General features: G+C 47.0%; 1 protein-coding gene across 5 annotated transcripts in view; it reads right to left on the bottom strand.

Annotated features, from left to right (window-relative positions):
* PITPNM2 (phosphatidylinositol transfer protein membrane associated 2) overlaps positions 1-19,258 on the bottom strand; it is a 60,161-nt gene that overhangs the window by 5,982 nt on the left and 34,921 nt on the right. Inside the window, exons 10-18 of one of the 5 annotated variants that reach the window (XM_062504353.1) lie at positions 18,917-19,106; positions 17,822-17,941; positions 17,286-17,497; positions 13,166-13,341; positions 12,632-12,802; positions 10,561-10,710; positions 5,551-5,715; positions 3,591-3,794; positions 1,697-1,845 (exon numbers count right to left, since the gene is read on the bottom strand). In XM_062504353.1, the coding sequence (XP_062360337.1) occupies positions 1,697-1,845; positions 3,591-3,794; positions 5,551-5,715; positions 10,561-10,710; positions 12,632-12,802; positions 13,166-13,341; positions 17,286-17,497; positions 17,822-17,941; positions 18,917-19,106 (1,537 nt within the window). The remainder of the gene's footprint in view (positions 1-1,696; positions 1,846-3,590; positions 3,795-5,550; positions 5,716-10,560; positions 10,711-12,631; positions 12,803-13,165; positions 13,342-17,285; positions 17,498-17,821; positions 17,942-18,916; positions 19,107-19,258) is intronic. The other 4 variants (XM_062504354.1, XM_062504356.1, XM_062504357.1 and 1 more) reach the window with 4 other exon arrangements.

The raw sequence follows: 19,258 nt of genomic DNA, 5'->3' as shown, positions 1-19,258 counted from the left end.
TGCAGAGCTGAAGCTGGTTTTCATCCAGGGAAATGGAAAAAGGACCCCAGGGAGGATGAGTTTGCTGGGGCGGGAGCTCGTGAAAATCCAATGTAAACAAAATAACAAGTTTTACTGAAAATTATTTAAATCAGGAATGTATTTTGAATCCTATCTGGGCTTGTTTTAACAAGATTTAATCTTTGGAGACTAAAACTATTCAACAGTTTCTTTTTACATTTTGTCCAGAGATGACTTTCAAAGGCCATTAGAAACAAGTCCTTATTAGGGGAAGCAGTTGTGTGGTGCTGGCGAAGGACAGTGAGAAGACAAAAGATGAGGAAAACCCTGGTCTCAAAGGCAAAGAGGAGTGAACAGAGACAAGCGCTGGGCAAGGGGGTGCTAGACTACCCAGGCAGCCACCAGCAGGCTTAGAATGGATTGAAAGGTACCTCCAGATACTCATGCCACAAGGTTTGAAACATCACACAGTGCTACAGACCCAGGTTTGGGCTGAAACCTGAGTAACTGGCTATTTCCCAAGTAGAACACTTTGTGTATTCAGACTGTCATGACTACTCCCCCTCATGCACAATGAAAGTTCTCTCTTCTTTCCAGCCCTGTTAGGCTGGGTTTGATGTGGGACCATCCAGCCAGGAGTGTGCAGGCAGAGTCTGGACACAGCCTGGGAAGAGAAGGGTCTCATTGGATTATCAGCACTGCTCAGCTGCCACCAGTACTGACACCTCTGTTGTTTATGGTTCTCACACTATTTGGAAGATAACACTGAAAGAAAAGTTTGCCAACAGAATCATAAATAACTGAGAGCTGTAGCAGAGGAGGCTGGAGGAGAACAGGGAGGGTTTAACAGCTGAGCTAACACAAAGCAAACCCGGTGCCGAAGTGGGCAACACAAACCACAGAGTTGCTTTGAGTTTTGTTTTTTTCCAGCTCCATGCTCTAAGTATCATTCCATGGGGAGTTCATATTTTTTAAGACAAATAACTCCCACTCATTCCCAAGGAACTGAAGGGAAGATATTTCTTTTAGGGAAAACCACATTTTAGACTGTAAATTTGAATTTTAGGCCAAATATAGGTTGACAAAATCTGAGGTGTCAGACTCCAGACACCAACAATCCCCATTCTCCTGGCCCTAGAACTGCTTTGTGCTGCAGGACTAAATCCCAATGAGTTCCTAGAGGAGATAACAGTAACTTAGAAAGGCAAAATGGAGAAGTGCATTCTGCCTATAAATTCACGTTGAATTAATATAAAACTTCCCCTTTGGTTTTATTGTATCTGGTGCTGGTTTTATTTGTCCTTTGAGAAGTTTCAGTTTCAGATTTGAGATCTGACCTGGCACATGCAGAGCACAGATCACTTCAAGAAACAAGTGCCACTGACCTTTGCCACTATGGATCTAACAGGAAACTGCCCTGGGCTCTCCCCATGGATCTGCAGTGAGCCCGCTCTGATGACAAAACCAGCCCCAAACCAAGCAGGTTTGAGCACATCCATTAAGTCTGCATGTGTGCAGCTCCACCAACACCACAGGTGAGGAAAAAAAAGGAAGGGAAGAAAATGGATCTGCAGGGGCAAAGGGTATTTTTTCACCTCTATGCATCAACAAGTCTTATGGAGGGAGCACTGGGAAAAACGAAGAGCCCTAAGCATTTTTCAAGCCAAGGGAGATCAGGGAGAGGGGATGACTGTACCTGTCTGAGCAGGAAGGAGACAACATCCGTGGACTCCCAGTAGCTGGCGTGGAAGAGGTGAGGCAGAGCCACGGTCGGGAACGCCGTGAGCGCATCGGGGCAGTACAGGGCGTAGTCGATCCGTTTGGTTCCCCACCACTTGGCAGCAACTACAGAAGCAAAACACTCATTCAGACCAAGAGGATTAACAAAAGGGATTTCAGGGCTCTGGCTCCTTGCTCCAGGTATGCCAGGAGGCTGCTCCCTGGCTGGTCCCGCTGCTCTGGGGGAACAGACTCGGGGCTTGGTGTTGGCTCACACCAAGGGAGGAGCACACGGCCAGCAGCAGTGAGCTCTCCCTTGTTTAAGCAAAGAGGAAGGCACTAGAGGGCAAGTTAATTGGCTGTTAGTCCAGACCCCAGGGAAGGGGCTCAAGGTTCCCGTGCAATGAGCCAAAACATAAAGAGAGCAAGGTATCTCCCTGGAGCTGTGGGAGGAAGGATGGGTGTGCTCTGCCCGTTTCCAGCCCTGCTTCCAACTCCTTTTGCTTTCACCAGAGAACTGCATCAGGTATTGGCCACACTAAAGAGGACTGAATACTGGGAATCCACAGGATGCTAAAAGGCACCACAAGGCAGGGAATATGGCACGTGCTGATGGGACTGGTAGTCCCCGACAAGTCCTTATTGCCCTCCTGGGCTACCACAGTACATGCAACTGAGATGTGCAGCCCAGCCTCCCCAGGGCACAGCCTCTGTGTGGACAAGACAAGTACCTGGGAGTTTTGGGACTTCATTGCATGGGGGCTGAAAAATACACTGGGATTTTGTGGGGGGCAGAGATATAAACAAAAACAGAGAAGTTTCTCCCTCAGGGAGCCAACAACTCACAATCAAGTGTCTGACAGCCACCCTTCACCCAGGACACTCCCACACCTCAACTGCCCTGAACATCACCCATGCACATGTCTTGCCCCAATCCCTGGAAATGAGCAGGTCTCAGTCCAGAGTCTCAGACCCCAAAGCCATGGGCTGCTTTCCCAGCAGCAAGGAGTCCTCAACACCTGTGCACTCCAGCCCAGAAAAGCAGCCAAGGAAAGAAAAGATGGAGATCAAGAGAGCAGCAGAAGAATGTTGTTTGTGTTTGCATGCAGGATTCAAGCTGGGGCTTTGACAAGAGCTTCCTCAAGCTTGGTTTGTCTCTGTGACAATGTTCCCTTTTTAAGGACTTCCAGGAAAGCTGCCAGGTTTAAGGTACAATTCAACACACCCCTCTGTGAAAGGAAATCTGGCTGGTGATGAGCACAGATCCTGAACTGAAAAGATGGATCCACCAGCTCCTTCCAGAGACCTGCACAGAGTTCCCACCACAGCAAATGCAGAGGGATGTGGATCCAGCACATCCCCACAGCCTAGCCTGGCTGTACCAGGTGCCAGGCCACCCTCATCCTGATAGTTCCTGCTTTTCTGAAGAGCCATGGGAAGGAGAAGCAAAGTTTGACAGATCAATGTGGCTTTTCCAGAGCTCACAGGCACCTCCTCACAGCCACTTTTGATTCCTTGCCTTCCAAATTTGACAGCTCCTGGTCACGTCCCAACTTTCATTTCCCATGCAAGTCCCCACCTTGGGTAATTTCAGATTCTTTACAAGAAGCAGACAGGATTGACTCTTCCATGCTCAAAAGACAGTGGTGGAGGCAGAAGCATTGTCCCCTCAGCTCTGCCCAGAAGAATTCCTGCTCCTGCCAAGTTGTTAAGCGGTGTTATGATCAATCTTCAGGGCAAAGTGACAGAAACACTTGTTAAGATGCAAATGAAGCTGCAAGTGCCTCAGTGACAGCGCAGAGATTTGTTGTGAAGTTCTGTGACTATCAAATGAGAGAGGAGGCTGACAGGAGTGGATCTCTCCAGAATACCTGTCTTGATGTCCAGGTCTGGTATCCGAAGAGCACAGCCTGCAGCCCGGCTCCGTGGCCCTTTGAGCTTCCTTCCCTTGGCAGGGATTTCATGTTTGTGCTGCCTACGCCTCCTGAATGAGGTTTGGGTAGGGGATTTGTGAGGGAGGGCAAGTTGGGATAGAAGGCTAAACCCCCTACAATGATTAAGGTGGTGTTTGGTTTCTAAAAGGAAAAATAAAATACAAAACAAAGCAGAAATCACTTATTATTATGGCACACATTGATTTCATCCTCCACAAACTCATGGTACCAGGGGAGCTGCACCCCTAGGGAGGCTCCTGGAAGGGAGCTGTGGTTTTGCAGTGTCCCTCCAACCTTCCTCCAGCTCTCCCTGGGGATAAACATGGATCACATCCAGCCCTCAGTGCCACAGCTCCACGTTACCATCACACCAGAGCAAGAGCAAGAGCAGCAAAGGCAGAGCCGGAGCTCAGGGAACACTCGGAGTCGAGGGAAGATTCTTCCTCCCTGCTCTCAGAAACAGGCTTCGATGGCTTTGTGGAGGAATAAATGACACAAAGCAGAAGCTGCACAAGGGGGGAGAGTATGGGGAAAGCAGAGGTGAGTTTTGTGGGACTCGACCCTGCTGCAGCTCAAGACAAGATCTCTCCCTGGGACATGCCGACCTCGGGGCCTCACCCAGCAAAAACCCCTCCCCATGAACCACCACTGTGTGCCAGCCCAGCAGCTCCCCTTGGGTGGGAAAGCAGCACAAAACAAACACCTTCTCCCCCAAGAGCTGCTTCCCAAGCAGATTGCACTTGCCAAGTGCTTGGCAAGATGTCAGTAGAAGTAAAAGGACGGACGCGGGGAGCACGGTGTCGGCTCTTGGATACACTTTGAGCAGGAAAACCTCGTTTGTCAAAGAAGGGATTTTAGTCCTGCTGCTGAGTGTTGCTTCAAACAGGGCAGGAGGTTACAGCAGCCCCTGAGCAGTGCCCACAGACCTTCAACAACTCATACCTGCCTCCGGGAGCATTATTAACCTCAGCAATTAATTATGGAGTGAGTAATTCACAACCTGTGCCAGGAATGTATCTCTAAATTTTTGAGACCTTCTGGGAATAGAGTTTGGACTGAAGATTTTCTCATATGCATGTTTTTTTGTTTGGTTGGGTTTTTTTGGTGGGTTTATTTTTCAGCTTTTTTTTTTTTGGTCTGAGTTACCAGAGGTCCATGAGGACACAGCATACCTGAGCAGAAACAAAGAAGGGGTTGAGCCATTAATAATGTCTATTCTTCTCCATTCAACAAAGTCTGTTCTTCTCCACTGTATTAGTTAGGAAGTTATAAAGGTCTTGGGAAAAGTAATAAATAAAAAATTCCTTTTACTCCTCATTCAGCTCTGGGAAATGGGTCAGAACTGATTGGGAGCTGCCCTGTGGGCTGCAGAAGAGCTGAATTTCTAATGCAAAGTAATAAATGTTCTGTTCCGAACCAACCTGTCCTTGCCTTTCAGCGTTACACAGGGGCTTACTCATCCCTGTTTTTATGGGCCACGTTTGAGGGATCTGCATCAAGGCACATCCTGCATTACCCATCTGGTATCAAGTGCTGATCCTGACCAGTTCTGCATGACTTACCATGGCAGCACAGAAACATCCCTCTGGATTAACCCTCATCACACAGAACAGCCAAACGGTGCTCAGAGTCAGCAATTATCATCTTTTTTCAAACAATTCATCACCAGCAAGGTCCAACATGCACAGCACAGCCGTGGTCCCTGCGTGGCCATCAAACACATCACCTGTTCTTGCAGGGATGTGGTTACACACAGCACTGACCGTGGCAGAGCCGGGTGAAGGCAGAACAATTCCAAGCTTTTGGTTATGAATGGGCAGCACCCCCCCGGACAGACGGACGGACAGAAGCTGCTCGGCCCAGAGCGTGCTCAGCCTCGGAGGGGTGCAACACTTACTGTTGGCTATGTTGGAAGCAGTGTAACTGTCTGCCATTCCTGAGACCTGGCTGGCAATGCTGATCTCACTGGCTCTCCGGAAGCCCCTGAACTGAGGGGCTGAAATGGGGGTGGACAGGGACGCGTTTTCCACGAAGACGGCACCATGAGACTGAACAACATCTGCTACAAAGTTGAAACAGGGAAATCAAAATATTAGACCAACAGACAGAGCCTGGGCAAGATGAACTCAGGGGGGAGGAAGGAGGTAAACAAAGCTGGTAGGTGCAAAAACCTTTCAGAGCTGATTGGAATGAAACAGAAAACACCCCACAATTCATTTGAGCTCTGGTTTGAAAAGAAAGCAAACAGCACAGCAGGCAGAGACATATGGCTGGAGGAGCAGTCTTTGATTGAGAGAAGCAAAGTAAGTAGCTCAAAAACCAGATCCAAAGAAAAACCCAGGCAGACTTATTCAAGCAGCAATAACAAGCATGTGTCATACATACAGATGTGAATATCCACAATTTTATATATTCACATCGAGACAACCAACGTAAGGAAAACAACAAAAAACCACCTTAGAAAGGGCTATTTGTTTTCTTGAAATGTTTAAACTTAAATTAGTATCTCCAATATAGAAGCATTATTAAAACAAAATTCAAGAAAACATCTTCATGCCTGGCAGAGACTAAATTTGGACTCATATTTTACTGCTGAAGGATACAGCCAACACTCATTAATCTGAAGAAAGGGCTACTGAAGGGAGTTTGGTGCTGAACACTTCTATCTCCCATCAGAGTCAGCAGATCAGGGAACACTCAGGCTCTATAAAAACAGAGCTTTTTTGGTACAACATGCAAGTCTGGATTTTTAAATCCCAACTTGAGGTTTACCAAGTTAGGCCAAACCCCTTAGTACATAAATACAGAAAGGAGGGTTTAAAATCATGCTCACATGGACCTTACATATAGATGGGAGGGAAAAGGACCTCAGATAGTCAGGGAGAGATGCTGAAAGTTGCACTAAAATCTCTGCATTTCAGTTTTCTCTCGGTAACAGTGCCAAGAGCATCCACTCCTCTGTGGATGCTACGAGGCCAAATTAAATGGGATATCCCAAGCTCCTGCAGGGCAGAGGTTTGTAATGCCAACACCGGATGCTCACAGCAGGCAGCACCAGTGTGGCAGTAACATGCAAAAGCAAAGCAATTTGTTATGGTTTTAAGGTTGCCCATCTCTGCTGCACTTGAGGAGCAGCACCTGAATTTATTCACAGGTATCAGACAGGTGATACCACAAGGAATGTGAGTACATTACTCCCACACATCAACATCCTCCACCTATTCCAGCCTGTTTAGTTATCCCTGGATTTAATCCCAGAACACACCTGACACAGGGTGTTGTTTTAGCAACTGGTTTATTTTAATACCTATCTTTTTTTTGCTTGGGGTTACTGATTTTCTCCCTCCGATCCCTCGGTTCGCAGCAGCCAGCGTCTGTGCCCACACAAATCCTGCTGCAGCCGAGGGAGAGGGAATGTATGAAGCAGAAAATGTGTGGCTAAGTGTCAGTAAAAGAGTTCTGTTCTCTGCAGGGAAAATCAGGCCACAAGCTGCTCTGTGTAAAAGCTTTGTGGACTGTGAGATCTGATCTTTAGCAGGAGCCTGACCTGATGGTGAGCTGCACACACAGCCCACGTTGTGCCTGGAAGACCACTAGCAGCATCACTTTCCCCCTCTTTCCACCTTGCCTCGAGCTGCTGGCTGTCAAGGCTGTGACCAAGATCCACAACCCAGCTGGTCCCACCAAGCCAGTGCTGTTTTCTGACTGTACAAAGCACCAGCATGAGCAAGAAGAGACAATCCAAGTGAGAAACGGGAGCTGCACTGAAGTCCACAAAGGTCTCAAGGGTAAAGGGTCTCATTCCCTTTTCTGGGGGACCTGGAACAACCCTTCTCTGGTCACCCCTCCCTCTCCCATTCTCCTGCCTATGAGATCCTCCTGTGTCACCAAATGGGTGCCCCGACAAGGGGCACCCAAAAAGGTGATGATCATCAGCTTCCCTGAACCTCTTCAGATGCAAGATGATGTTTGGCTTTGTCTGTATCAGCAAAAACACCAGATTCAGGTTTAACCACCAGAGAAACCTGAACTTCTTCCTCCACTTTAACCTAAAGCACCTGTGCCTTGAATTAGGAAGAAAAGTTCAGGAGTGTTACAGGAGAAAAGGCTGGGCCCAACGTGGCCTGCCTGGGGTGGTCACAGCTTTGACTCCGTTAACCCATCTTCACTTAGCTGTGCCTGAACTTCAACAACTCCTTTTTGAGAACCCAGAAAGTGAATAAAGGAAGATTTTGAGTTTGCTCTTTTTTTTTAGCCAATCTTGTTTTCCTGGGCTGACCAGGGATTTTGGAATATAATGAGTTTGCAGCAAAAGCACCCAACCTCAGCAGCCCTTCCAGCCCCATCCTGGTGTCACCAGAGAACAATTCCCACTCCTGTCTCCCGTTAAAGCCTGAGGTGTTTCAGCATTACTGAACTGCTCAGCTCAGCACTGCCAGCGTTGGTGGCAGGAGTGTGCCCTGCAGGGGACCAGGTGCCACCCAACAGCAGTGCTCTCCTGCTCCTGCCCACTCAGGTTGCTCTTGTGCTTCTCCCTTTCCCAAAGCTACACACCCTCTGTCCCTGAGAAAGGGCAGTTTCTAAGAAAAGCGAAGGCCAGGAAAAGGCAGGGTGGGAAATGTGAAGAAAAACCTGTTTTATGCATCACAACCCACTCAGAAAAGCTTCCTCCACACCAAAGCTGCACTGACAGCAACTTCCAAAGAAAATCCTGAGACCTGACTTGCAGAAAAAACCCACAAACATAACAACAAATTTCCCGAATTTATATATTCTCTGCATCATATGTCTTGTGCAGCAATTTTGAAACCAAGGGGGCTTTCTTGGGGAGTGTGGTGACCAGGGTGGGATGTCACAGATGCTGCCACACTGGCACAGACAGACCCCAGCACCTGCAGCCAGGTGTTCCTAACAGGAGCCATGCACTCCAGAGGTGCATCCCCAGCCACAGCTCACGTCCTGACAGCCACAAAGAGGTTTTCCAGGCAAGCCCAGAGTGAAGCCAGAAGGTCCAGCAGCAGCAAGAGCTTTATCAAGATTAGCTGTTCCTCTGTCACTCGGTAAGGACAAGAGGGGCCCTTGTTTACTGCACTTTGTACTGTGACTCAGGGCCACTGGACCAGAGTGAGGAAGAGGAGCCTGGCTGGAGCAGTGCCCTGAGCCCCCTCCCAGCAGAGCACCTGCTGCTGCTGGAAGCACATGGCACAACCCATGCCATGACCCAAGGCTTAATTGCACTTCCAGAGGAGTGGACGTGGGAAGCCAAATCACTTTTTTTGTTTGTTTGTTTTGGCCTACCTATGAATCTTAAATACTCATTTTGGTGCTGTGCTCTTTCACTTTTGGACTCACTTACCCATGTTCTTATATGGGAACAGCCCTGAGCCATCCTCTCAGGTAAGTCCTTGGGGTAGCTGAATGACAGATTTTGGTACATGCTACTTAAGAGACTGAACTATTGCACCAAAGCGGGAAATACTGAAAGCAATCAAAAATTATATACTATTTAATAAAAACAAAAATACTAAAAACCATAGAAAAGCCAGGCAGCTGCTCAGCACAGGCACTGGAGTCACTGGTCAGTGCTGGGCACTCTGCAGCCACAACCCTGAGATCAAGAACAACAGATTTCTGCTGTCCACAAGTTTTTGTGATTTTGGAAATCTGCAGTCCAGTGGCTGAAGTGGGATTCAGAACTTGCTACACTCACATCAAGAACTGCTTGGACACACTGTGCTCTTGACCCACAATGCGAAAAGCAGAGAATCACAGAATCCTGTATTGGTGTGGGTTGGAAGGGACCTTAAAGACCACCTAAATTTAACCCCCTGCCATGGGCAAAGGAAGCTTCTGCAACCTCTGTCCTGACCACAGGCAGTATCAGCTGACAGTGAAATGGCATTTCATCAGGGACCTCCAAAATGATTAGTTAATAGTAACAGATCCTTTCCCTCTGCTTTATCACAGAACCTCACAGCACAGGCAACACAGCAACTGCACACCTGAAAATCCTCCCCACCTCCAGGAGACAGAGGGAGAGAGCACCCAGAAAACTCAGTGATGTTGCCATTCTGTATGACCACATAACAGCCCAAACTGCTGAGGGACAGTGAGGGTCAGCTTGTTAAACACAAACAGAGCAGCAGAACCCAGCTCCCAGTGCAAAACACTGAGAAAGGAACGAGAACGGGCAAGTGAGACACGCGGGGAAGAAAAAAAACCAAAACAAAGGCAAATCTCATCAAAATTGCAGATGTAGCACCAGCCACAATCAGAATAAATGAGGCCATGCAGCACTGATGATGGAAAATAAGGCAAAAAAAATGCATCAAACTTTGCTTTTAAGGCGGGAGACAGGAAATTAATTTAAAATAAACAACACGCAGAACCACCCTGGGGTCTGAAAGCCTCGGTGCTGTGTTCGGCAGAGCCATGGTGAGAGTCCAAACATGAAATATTCAAAGGGACAAAATCCGGTGTGACATGGACATCAACTGGACTTCTGGGCACAGGGATTCATGGCTGCTGGGGAGCTGCACACTGCAGGTCCCTTTCCCAAGGGATCCTGCCCTCGGTGAGCACCACACGAGCAGGGCCACCAGGGACTGTCTCTGCCAAAGCCTCTTTCCAGGAGCACAGAGCAAACCAGTCTGTGCCTGGCAGCAGCTCCCAGCATCAACACCAGCATGGGACAGAGTTTATAACCCTTTTTCCACAGTGGCTCTCCCAGAGCCAGGTGTGATCCCCAGTGGTTTTTTTTTGGTTTGTTTTTTTTTTTTTTTTTTGTGTGTGGCACAGCCTGAGACACAGCACAAAGATTTCAACTCCAGGAGGCAGCAGTGTGATCTCCAAAAAAGGACCCCAAGAACCCAACACCACAGACAATACGAAAGTGTAGATTACACACACTCAGCACAACCAGCACTTTTATTGGAAACATCTTGCCAATTCAGTACAGGAACGGGGATACTTGTTTCCATGAAGCTGTCCTGGTGCTGGAGAGCACCCAGAGGGCTACTTTCCATGAGGAGGATGGGATTGTTCTGGATTGTCTCAACTAGAAGCAGATGGGGAAAAAAAAAACATAACAGAAGGACAAAGAACAACAGACATGCAGCCACAAAGTGTTAAACATACAAACAGTTACACCCTAGCACTTAATTATGAGTCTTCAATGAACAGACAACCTTCAAATAGAGTAAAAGAAACAAAACGGGTGATTTCCAAACAGACCAACATCAGAGATTAACTGGGAGCAGAGGGGAACACAACAATGGCATTTCAACAACAAAAGGGAGGCATCTTCACCCCCTTCTAAGCCAAATCCGTAAGTACACAGCAGATCCAGAAAAATCTTTTTTACTCTGAGTGGAAAGAAATACACTGTAAGGGAAGAATCAGACTCACAGCCTACACAGTGCAAAGCACAGGAGCAAGCAGGGATGTGAGTTTGATTTTACTCTGCAAGTTCATTAAAATGAAACAGGGACCAGCATTTAGTACAGATGGGAAAATGGGGGAAAAAAAACCAGCCTGAAAGGCTTTCTGAATTGTGGTCTTCCAAAAAAGCTACCTGCATGAGGAGATGTGCACAAGCAGTGTTACACAAGGTTTTGTACAAAACCAATTATAACTGAGCACCTGAATTTTACATGATCAGCAAAACATACAGCTTAATTATAGCAGCAATTAACTTTTGTGGAGTGCCCTCCAGTGAACACTAACTTCAGGAGCAGCTTGGTGAATCATGGTTAGTCCTTCTGGGTAATGTGTCCATCACAACATGGACTCTAATGAAAAGGAATGGCCTGTTACTTTCTGATAAGCAAATGAAGAGCCTTTGTCTTACAGGAAAAGAGAATTTAAAACTGTTTTTTTGCCAGTTTTATTCATCAAGGCAGAGCAGTATCTCTTAAAATAACAAGGCTCAGACCTGGAGGTTTTGCAATCACCCTGTCCTTCTCATAGAGAGCTAATTGCTGTTTAACTTCACTGCACAGCAAGTGTCTCTCCAAATACAGCCAACTCAGAGGTCCAGGGAGGCTCTAATATTCCTGCTGCTGTCCAGAATGATAAGCAGAACACAGGTTTAGTGTCAATGGGGCCTCTACCTCTGGGTTCACTGAGAACAGGGGCTTTGGAATGTATTTAAGAGAAAAAAGTTAAGATGTTTAGCTGTAATAAGCCCCTTGCAACTGATACCTAGAATACACCCAAAAAGCAAATTGCTCTTCAAGTTGCTATAGATTCCCTGAGCTGTTGTAACTGGCATGGGTACAAATGCAGTTGTGGGTGGATCCATTTTTAAAGTGTTGCAGCAAGATCTTGGCTAAATTTGACAATTGAGTGGGGCCTGCAGAAAGCATTTTATTCACTTCATTAAACATGGGGTTTAGTTTGTGCCCATTTAACAAATCAGACCTCTAGACTGAGAAACTATAATATTTGAAGACACTGATACATATAGAAGGCTACTTCTTTGGATTTTTGACTTTAAAATGATGCAGAGGATCACCAGAATTATCCAGCTCTAGATATACAGTCTTCTTCATTTAGTCCTGCATGATACAAATATTAGACAAATGGGATGCAAACAAGTAAATAAATCATCATCTCACTGTAGACTCTGCTCCCTCCAGTCTTCTCTGGCCCTCCAAGTCCAAAATTCTGCCAACTCAATTGTGTTTCATTCACTCACAGTTACAAGCACCAGTCTAGGTGTAAAACAGAGGCCTTTAAAGAGAGGTCACCACCTCATGACCCTCAGCAGCTGGAGGTGCTTGTATAACAAACGGAGAGCACACAGGACACAAGGCACTGATTTCACTGGGAAAAAAAATCCTCTTCTGGTAAATCAGGAACAAGGCTAATGCTACAGGGCCAGTTCTCCTTCTCACCATTTCCAACTGCATTGACAACTTCACGTAAAATGTGGCTGTAATCCTTTAAACAGATAATGTGGATCCAGAGGGACTCACCCAAAACAGCAGAGTTGCCATCACCCAGCGGGAACCTCTGGTACCGGGGAATACTGAAGGGGGGCAAAAGGTAAAACTTCCTCTCCAAAAGAGGTTCAAGGCGTGAAGCAGATGGGTCTGCAGGGTGGAACAGGTTATAGACCTGCTGACAAGCTGGTCTGAGCTGAAAAACTAAAAAGACAAAGAAAAAAAATCCCTCAACTATCAAAATGTTACTTGTTAGGATACTGTAAATATTTGTCTCTAAAAAGGACAACTGTTGGGTTACAAAATTGCAAGAGATTTATCATCTTCCTCATCTCCTAGTTTAGTCAACTGAAACAATTTATTATTATGTTTACAGACTCAAGAATTGCTCAGCACTTTTCATGTTTGGAAATGGTATGATCAGTGGTGCATAGAGCACACAGAGATCTGCTTCTTTACGGTGCAATAAATATGATAAGGAAATGTTTGGGTTTAACCAGACTCCTGCAAGTGCAGCAGGAGGTGCTTACACCACCCACCAAGGGAGCAGTTTGCACCAGGACTTACTGTCAAGAGCTGGAATTACAGTTTTCCGCAGTGCAAGCACCAGACCCAAGGGAGAGCCAAAGAGGAAGAAGTCTGTGATCTCAAAGTCAAACTTCCCAATATTTCCTCCATCCAACATCGTGGAGCTGCTGGATCGCCTGGATGTGGGGTCGTTTCTCAGGACACTAGAATGTAAACTGGGACAAGAACAGAAAATAAAGTCCAAAGTATATTTTCACTACGTTTTCATAATTAAAGCCTGGATTACTGATTGACAGTGGATATAATTTTTATCTCTTCAGGGAAGGAATTGTGCTAATCAACCCACAATGACCCCACTGCACTGGCATCATTTAAATGTACAAATCCAAGCTTCAGGGGAGTTCATTTACACACCATCTCCTCAAAGTGTTTTTTCTTTAAGGAGTCAAAATTGTGGTTGCTGCTACTATATAGAACATGTCCAGCTTTTCCTCCCTTTCTCAGGTGTCAAATCTGTTTGCAAAATTCCACCTCTATGTTGTATAGGCTGGGAAATGCACAGGTTTTAACACAGAGATTTAAATTCATATTTTCCTTGGACACTGAAGAAGAAGCAGCAGGAATGTTTAGGTGAAAATCCTGGGACTCCACTCCCAGGATTGGTGAGAGTTGCTTCTTTGCAGTCTAGATGTGGAAAAGTGAAATGACAGATGTGTAGCACTGATCATTTGGTTCCCCAAAGGGTGAGATGCTTCTATTCCCATCCAAAAGCATGAAGCTGAAAATTCTTTTGCTCTCCAGGTTGTACAAATTCCAGTGGCAGCTGTAGTGGGTTATCTCATTATAATTAGAAGCAGAGAGTTGAAGGCAGTACCAGTGGTGCCTCAAGAGGGTGTTTGCAAACACTTCAAAAAACATCAGAACAGGTTCTAGAAAACATGTAGGAGAAATGGATACCATTAGAGTTGGGTTGGATAGAGTTTACTGGCCTGGAGTCGGGAATGACACAATTCCAGCAGTCCCCTGCTGGCTCTGTGGCCCCAAAACAAAACCCCGGGTGGTGACCAGTTCTTGCCACATCCTCATGTGCAACAGCTCTGGCTCATCAAGGCCATTTCTGAGGACACTTCTGCTGGCAGATCATAGCCCAGCACTGCTGTGATCCCAAAACAGGGCTGTTCCCACCATCTTCAGCACCAGAGCAGTTGCTCACAGACCCCTCAGACACAGCCACTCAGCTCAGGAGCGGCCGCAAAAGCTCACACCTTGGGGAAGAACACCGGGTTTCAAAAGCAGACTTTGCTTTCCTGCCATGGCAAATAAGGAACGCATCATTCCAGAGACAGCTCCCGTGCTGAACACCATTCCCAAAGGATGCTGAGCCTCCTCCTGCTCCTGCTGCGCTGTCACGTTCCCCCAGGAGCTGCACACACGCACGGCTCTGCTCTCCCGGCTCCCAGCCAGGCAATGATAAGTTACTTATGCTAGACACACACACATCACGGGGAGTCACAACAGCGGTGTCAAAAGCGGGAGGCACGGGAGGTTACAGCAGTGACAGCTAAAACGAGCCTGTTCCTGTTCCTGTGATGTGAACGAGCCTGCCTGAGATCAGAGTGCCGAGCTGCACAGCCCTGAAACAGCTCTGAGAACAAGGCACCTTCGGTGGAGCTACAATTGCTTTAGCTAACAAGATGCAACGCAGTGAGTTTGCTGTGTGTGAAGAAGGCAAAGTCATTTAGAACACGCTCAATTTCACTGAAGGCAGGGTGACAGTGACTGGATTCCAACAAAGGCACTGGAGGAGAAGCTATCCCCATAGCAGGATGGGTGCAGAGGGTGGTTGGTGTATTCCACACAGCTTCCCACAGCATCTCTTCATGGGGAAGGGGAGAAGCAGAGCAGGCACAGCATGGAGCAATTTGGGCATCTTCACTCCTTTTGCCAGGAACTTGGTATCATCTTTTCAGCAATCAAAAGAAATGAGAGCAAAGGGGAACTCTGGATCCATCATGCTCCAAGCAACCTACAGTGCCCTGCTCTCCCTTTAAAAGGCAGCAGATGTACTATGTGCATTAATTAAACAAGAGCTTATGGATTTCAGAAGCAAATCAACTCATTTACAATAATGCAAGTATGGCACAGCCAGAAATAATGTAGTTGTGCAGAAGGACTGAATTTAAAAATAAATGTGTGATTGTAATCTCCAGATGCTGCTCTGGCTTGCTGGGCATTATCCCAGAGAAGTGGGTAGGTCTAATACATGAATAAAAATGAGTGTCTTTGGCACAGGCTGAAATCTGCAGTGGGCACGGACAGAGAAGTCCCTGAGTGCCAGGCTGCCCGTCTGCCGAGCCCTGGAGGAAAACTTGGCTCTGTTCTGCCAACCTCCTGCTCGAAGCCACATCACACCAGAGCTTGGGAAAAATCATTCCTTGATGGCAGAGGCCAACAGGGCATTCTGCTGTCGCTGGCTGGGAGAACAAGGTCCAGGGATGGGCGTGGGAGCAACATCCTGCTGACATGCAGGAGGGGATGAGTGAATCCCTGCTCCCCAGCCTGTCCTGCAGCAGGGATGAGGTGAATCCCTGCTCCCCAGCCCCCTCTGCCCCCTAGAGCTGAGTGAGAGATGCAGGGAGAGCTCCTACTGCAGATCCAACCTGCTCCTTTCCCTGAGGGAATCCTGGTCCTGAGCTCTGGGAAGAGACTAATTTTTAGCCCAAGGTCTAAATGGAGGTTTAAAAACACATAAAACTCTTAAGAAGTAAAGATGCACCAATCTGTCACCCCACTGAATCCCAACAGCTCTTGCCAGGGACCCACAAGTGCTGCATGTTCTGCAGGCAGAGCCCTTCAGAGATGGAACAGGAAGGACCAGCACAAAGCTATATGGAGCAACAAAATGAGCAATCCATTATCCACATCAGGCCCAGCACTTATTCTAAAATAGGTGTAAAAATGCATGAAGATGCCAGCCTGATTTCCTTGACTGAGTTTGTGCCCCTGAGGTCAATAACAAGGAGGAGAATCAGTACATTTTTGCACAACTCATATTTTCCCTGTAATACAGAAGACTGTTTTGAGGAGGCAAGAACAAGAGCCTGATTGCCTTTTATTAACCTGCTGGAAATAGCCAAGAACCTTATTGTGGGTTTTGTAAATGCAGCTGTCTTTCTGAATATCCTATCTCTGCGCACCAACAACATTGACTTTGATACCTTCTCTCTCCTATAAATCATTTACAGAGGGGCCCTGACATGGCAGGAAAACACAAATCCCTGTGCTAAAACAATGACTCCAAGTAGTGATGGAGGGGGAGAAATGGAGGGGAAGCCTTCAGCTCAGCACAGGGCAAAAGGAACAGGCTTGGACACAGCTGCAATGCAGGTAATGGGGTTTGCTGTGGGGGACACTGCTCCCCAGTTCCTGGGATGTGAGAAAAGGGGGATTAAGAGCATATTTATTGCAGTTCCTCCAGGCCTGCAGGAGAAAAAGGTCTGGGCTGTCCAGTTCCAGAGGCTGAAGAAGAAGATTCAGTCAGAAAAATCTTCTGGGTTTACAGAAATAACCCCTGAATGACCAGTGGCAATGGATAGACTGCTGTGAAAATTCCATAGGTTATATTAACAAGACATTTCTGAATGTCCATTTGAAAAAGTTTAAAAATGTGATATTGGGAGCTTCAACAGTAAGTAACAAATTTGAAACATGTCCTTGGTGCAATGAAGCAGCCCTGGCAGGGGACAGAGTAACTCAAAATCAGATTTCAGAGATGCTTTAAAATTAATACAACACTGGGTTCCCAGCTCTGCTTCGCCGAGTTCCCTAACACGATTTCTCCATTTGCTTTCTTTCCATCCCACACTTGGAGCACTGCAAAGCAGCAGTTCCCTGACTGCCTTGGCTGTCACACAACAGCTCAAAGGGCTTCTTGCCATTGCAACACTGATGCAGTAAAGAAGCAAGATTCTCTCAGTGCCACTCAGCAAAAAAGCTGTTAATTTTTTTGCATATACAACACACTGCAACTGATAACCCTCTAATCTAAATTGTTTTCCTCCACCTTGTTTATCACACGATGACAAAGCAATTTCTACAGATACACCACCCTCAACTCCAGGACACTCTGGATCTGTTCCTTCCAAACCTTAAATCTTACCTTGAAAGAAAGGCTTGATGCTGTTTTATTGTGTCCAGTTCATAAGTGGATGAATCACTCCTTTTTCTTGGCAGCTGCTTCTTTGGATCTTCTCCATTGCTACGAGGAATATCAATGTTGCTCCTGCTGAGGTGTCTGCTGGTTTCCAGATTAGAGCCACTGGAACAGTGGCTGTTGTTCACTGTTATTCCAGGAGATAGAAGCTCCGTATCCTGGGATTTGAAATGTATGGATTTAGCTGAATTAAGAATACATCCACCTAAGAATACATCTACCTCCCTCCTATCCTCCCTTCCCCATTTACCCCAACATCCAGTTGAGGCCAATACAGAGTCTCAGGCTCAATCACTTCCTGAAGTGTGGGTGATGCTTCACATCAGAGGGTGATACATCCCTTTTTAGAGCAAACACACCCAAACTGACACGCATATACACCTTAAGACATGTCTGCCATTGATAAGGAAGAGAGTCTTTGTTGTTTCAGGAGATCCTTACTAAAAGCAGGGTCTGTGGAGGAACTGGGAGCCAAGCATTACCTGGACACTCACAACGCTCCCTCTCCGACTGCTGTTCTGGCTCTCAGACACAGTCTGATTGCTGTAGCATAAGGCATCAAATCCCAGGATCCCTCCAACACAGTCCCCTACCAAGCAGACCTGAGACAGGAAACAGAAGCAGGAAGGAGGAATAAAAAGGAAATTAAAAAAAAAAAAACAAACCCTTGACTCCAGTTCAGAACTAACAGTTGGACAAGCTGGAGTAACAGGATGCCCAGTACCTTCATCAGTAAACTGTTCAGCAAGTGAAATCCATCACTGCCTGCAGACTCCCATTCTCTCACACAGCTCAGGTGTCCTGACTGTCCCCACCAGCCAACTGGAGTGACAGGACAGCAACACAGAGCCCCGATCCTGGTGCTAACTGCAGAAACCAAGCTGGATCCCCCTTGCCAGCTGCCCGTGCTATCTCAGGGAAGCTTCTGCCCATTTGTATCCCAAGGGGATAAGGAGCAGACAGGCACAGTAAAGCACCAAGATCCCTGGGCAGGAGAGAGCTGGCTGGGAAGAAACTCAGGGTGGATAAACCACACGACTGCAGTGCAGTGTGACACCTCCTCCGATGTCTCTGCCCTCATGGGGCCAGGGAGTCACTTTGCTCAGAGGTGTGAGGCCCAGTCATGCTCTTCAAGGGGTGCAGCAGCTGCACAGCCTCAAAAAAATAAACCCATGGACGCAACAGCTCCGGCATGAGCTGCTGGATGTCCTTTAAAGCCAGGAATGCTTAAACAGCCTAGGTCTGGAATGAGGAAGAGACCATGTTTAGTGACAAAGGCAGCATTCCTGCTCAGGCAAGGTGTGTCATGCTGAAACCTGATTTACTTCACAGTTTTGGAGCTTCATTTCTGAACACAGACTCAGTCTCTGCTTTGAATCCCAAAGGTTCAGGACAGTGAACAAGCAATAATCTCTCCCTCTCAGAAAGAAAGAAATGGAAAGCACAACATTTCCTTATTGCAGACCAACACTGTCATGTTTTCATCCTCCTGAGAGATTTAAGGCAAAGAGAATTTCCGAAGGAAATTGCTTCATTTGTTCTTCCTCTGGCTGTGAACTGAGCAGCCCCTGGCTCACCTGGCCGTTGAAGGAGGTGCCCTCCTGGGATTTGATGAACTCACTGTAGGCCTGGTTGGCTCTGACAATGACAGTGGCCACAGCTTCTTGGTACTGCGGGGAGGACGTGGCGAGCAGGGGGAGCGCAGCGAGGGGAATGTGATCCTGGCTGTTGGACAGGCAGCCCTCATCATAACTGTATGGGCTGAGGCTGGAGGGGGCAAGAGACAGTATGGGGAACATGGGGAAAACAACTTGCAGGCAGCACAGTCAAGTGTTGTGGTTCATAAAAAAAAAGCCTCAAGACAGAAAGGCCATTTATTCTTCAGTGAATGGGTGAGAGCTTAATAAATCTCTCCCTCC

Source organism: Cinclus cinclus, chromosome 17 (assembly GCF_963662255.1).
Source record: "Cinclus cinclus chromosome 17, bCinCin1.1, whole genome shotgun sequence".
NCBI lineage: Eukaryota > Metazoa > Chordata > Aves > Passeriformes > Cinclidae > Cinclus > Cinclus cinclus.
This window is presented reverse-complemented; position numbering and strand designations above follow the sequence as displayed.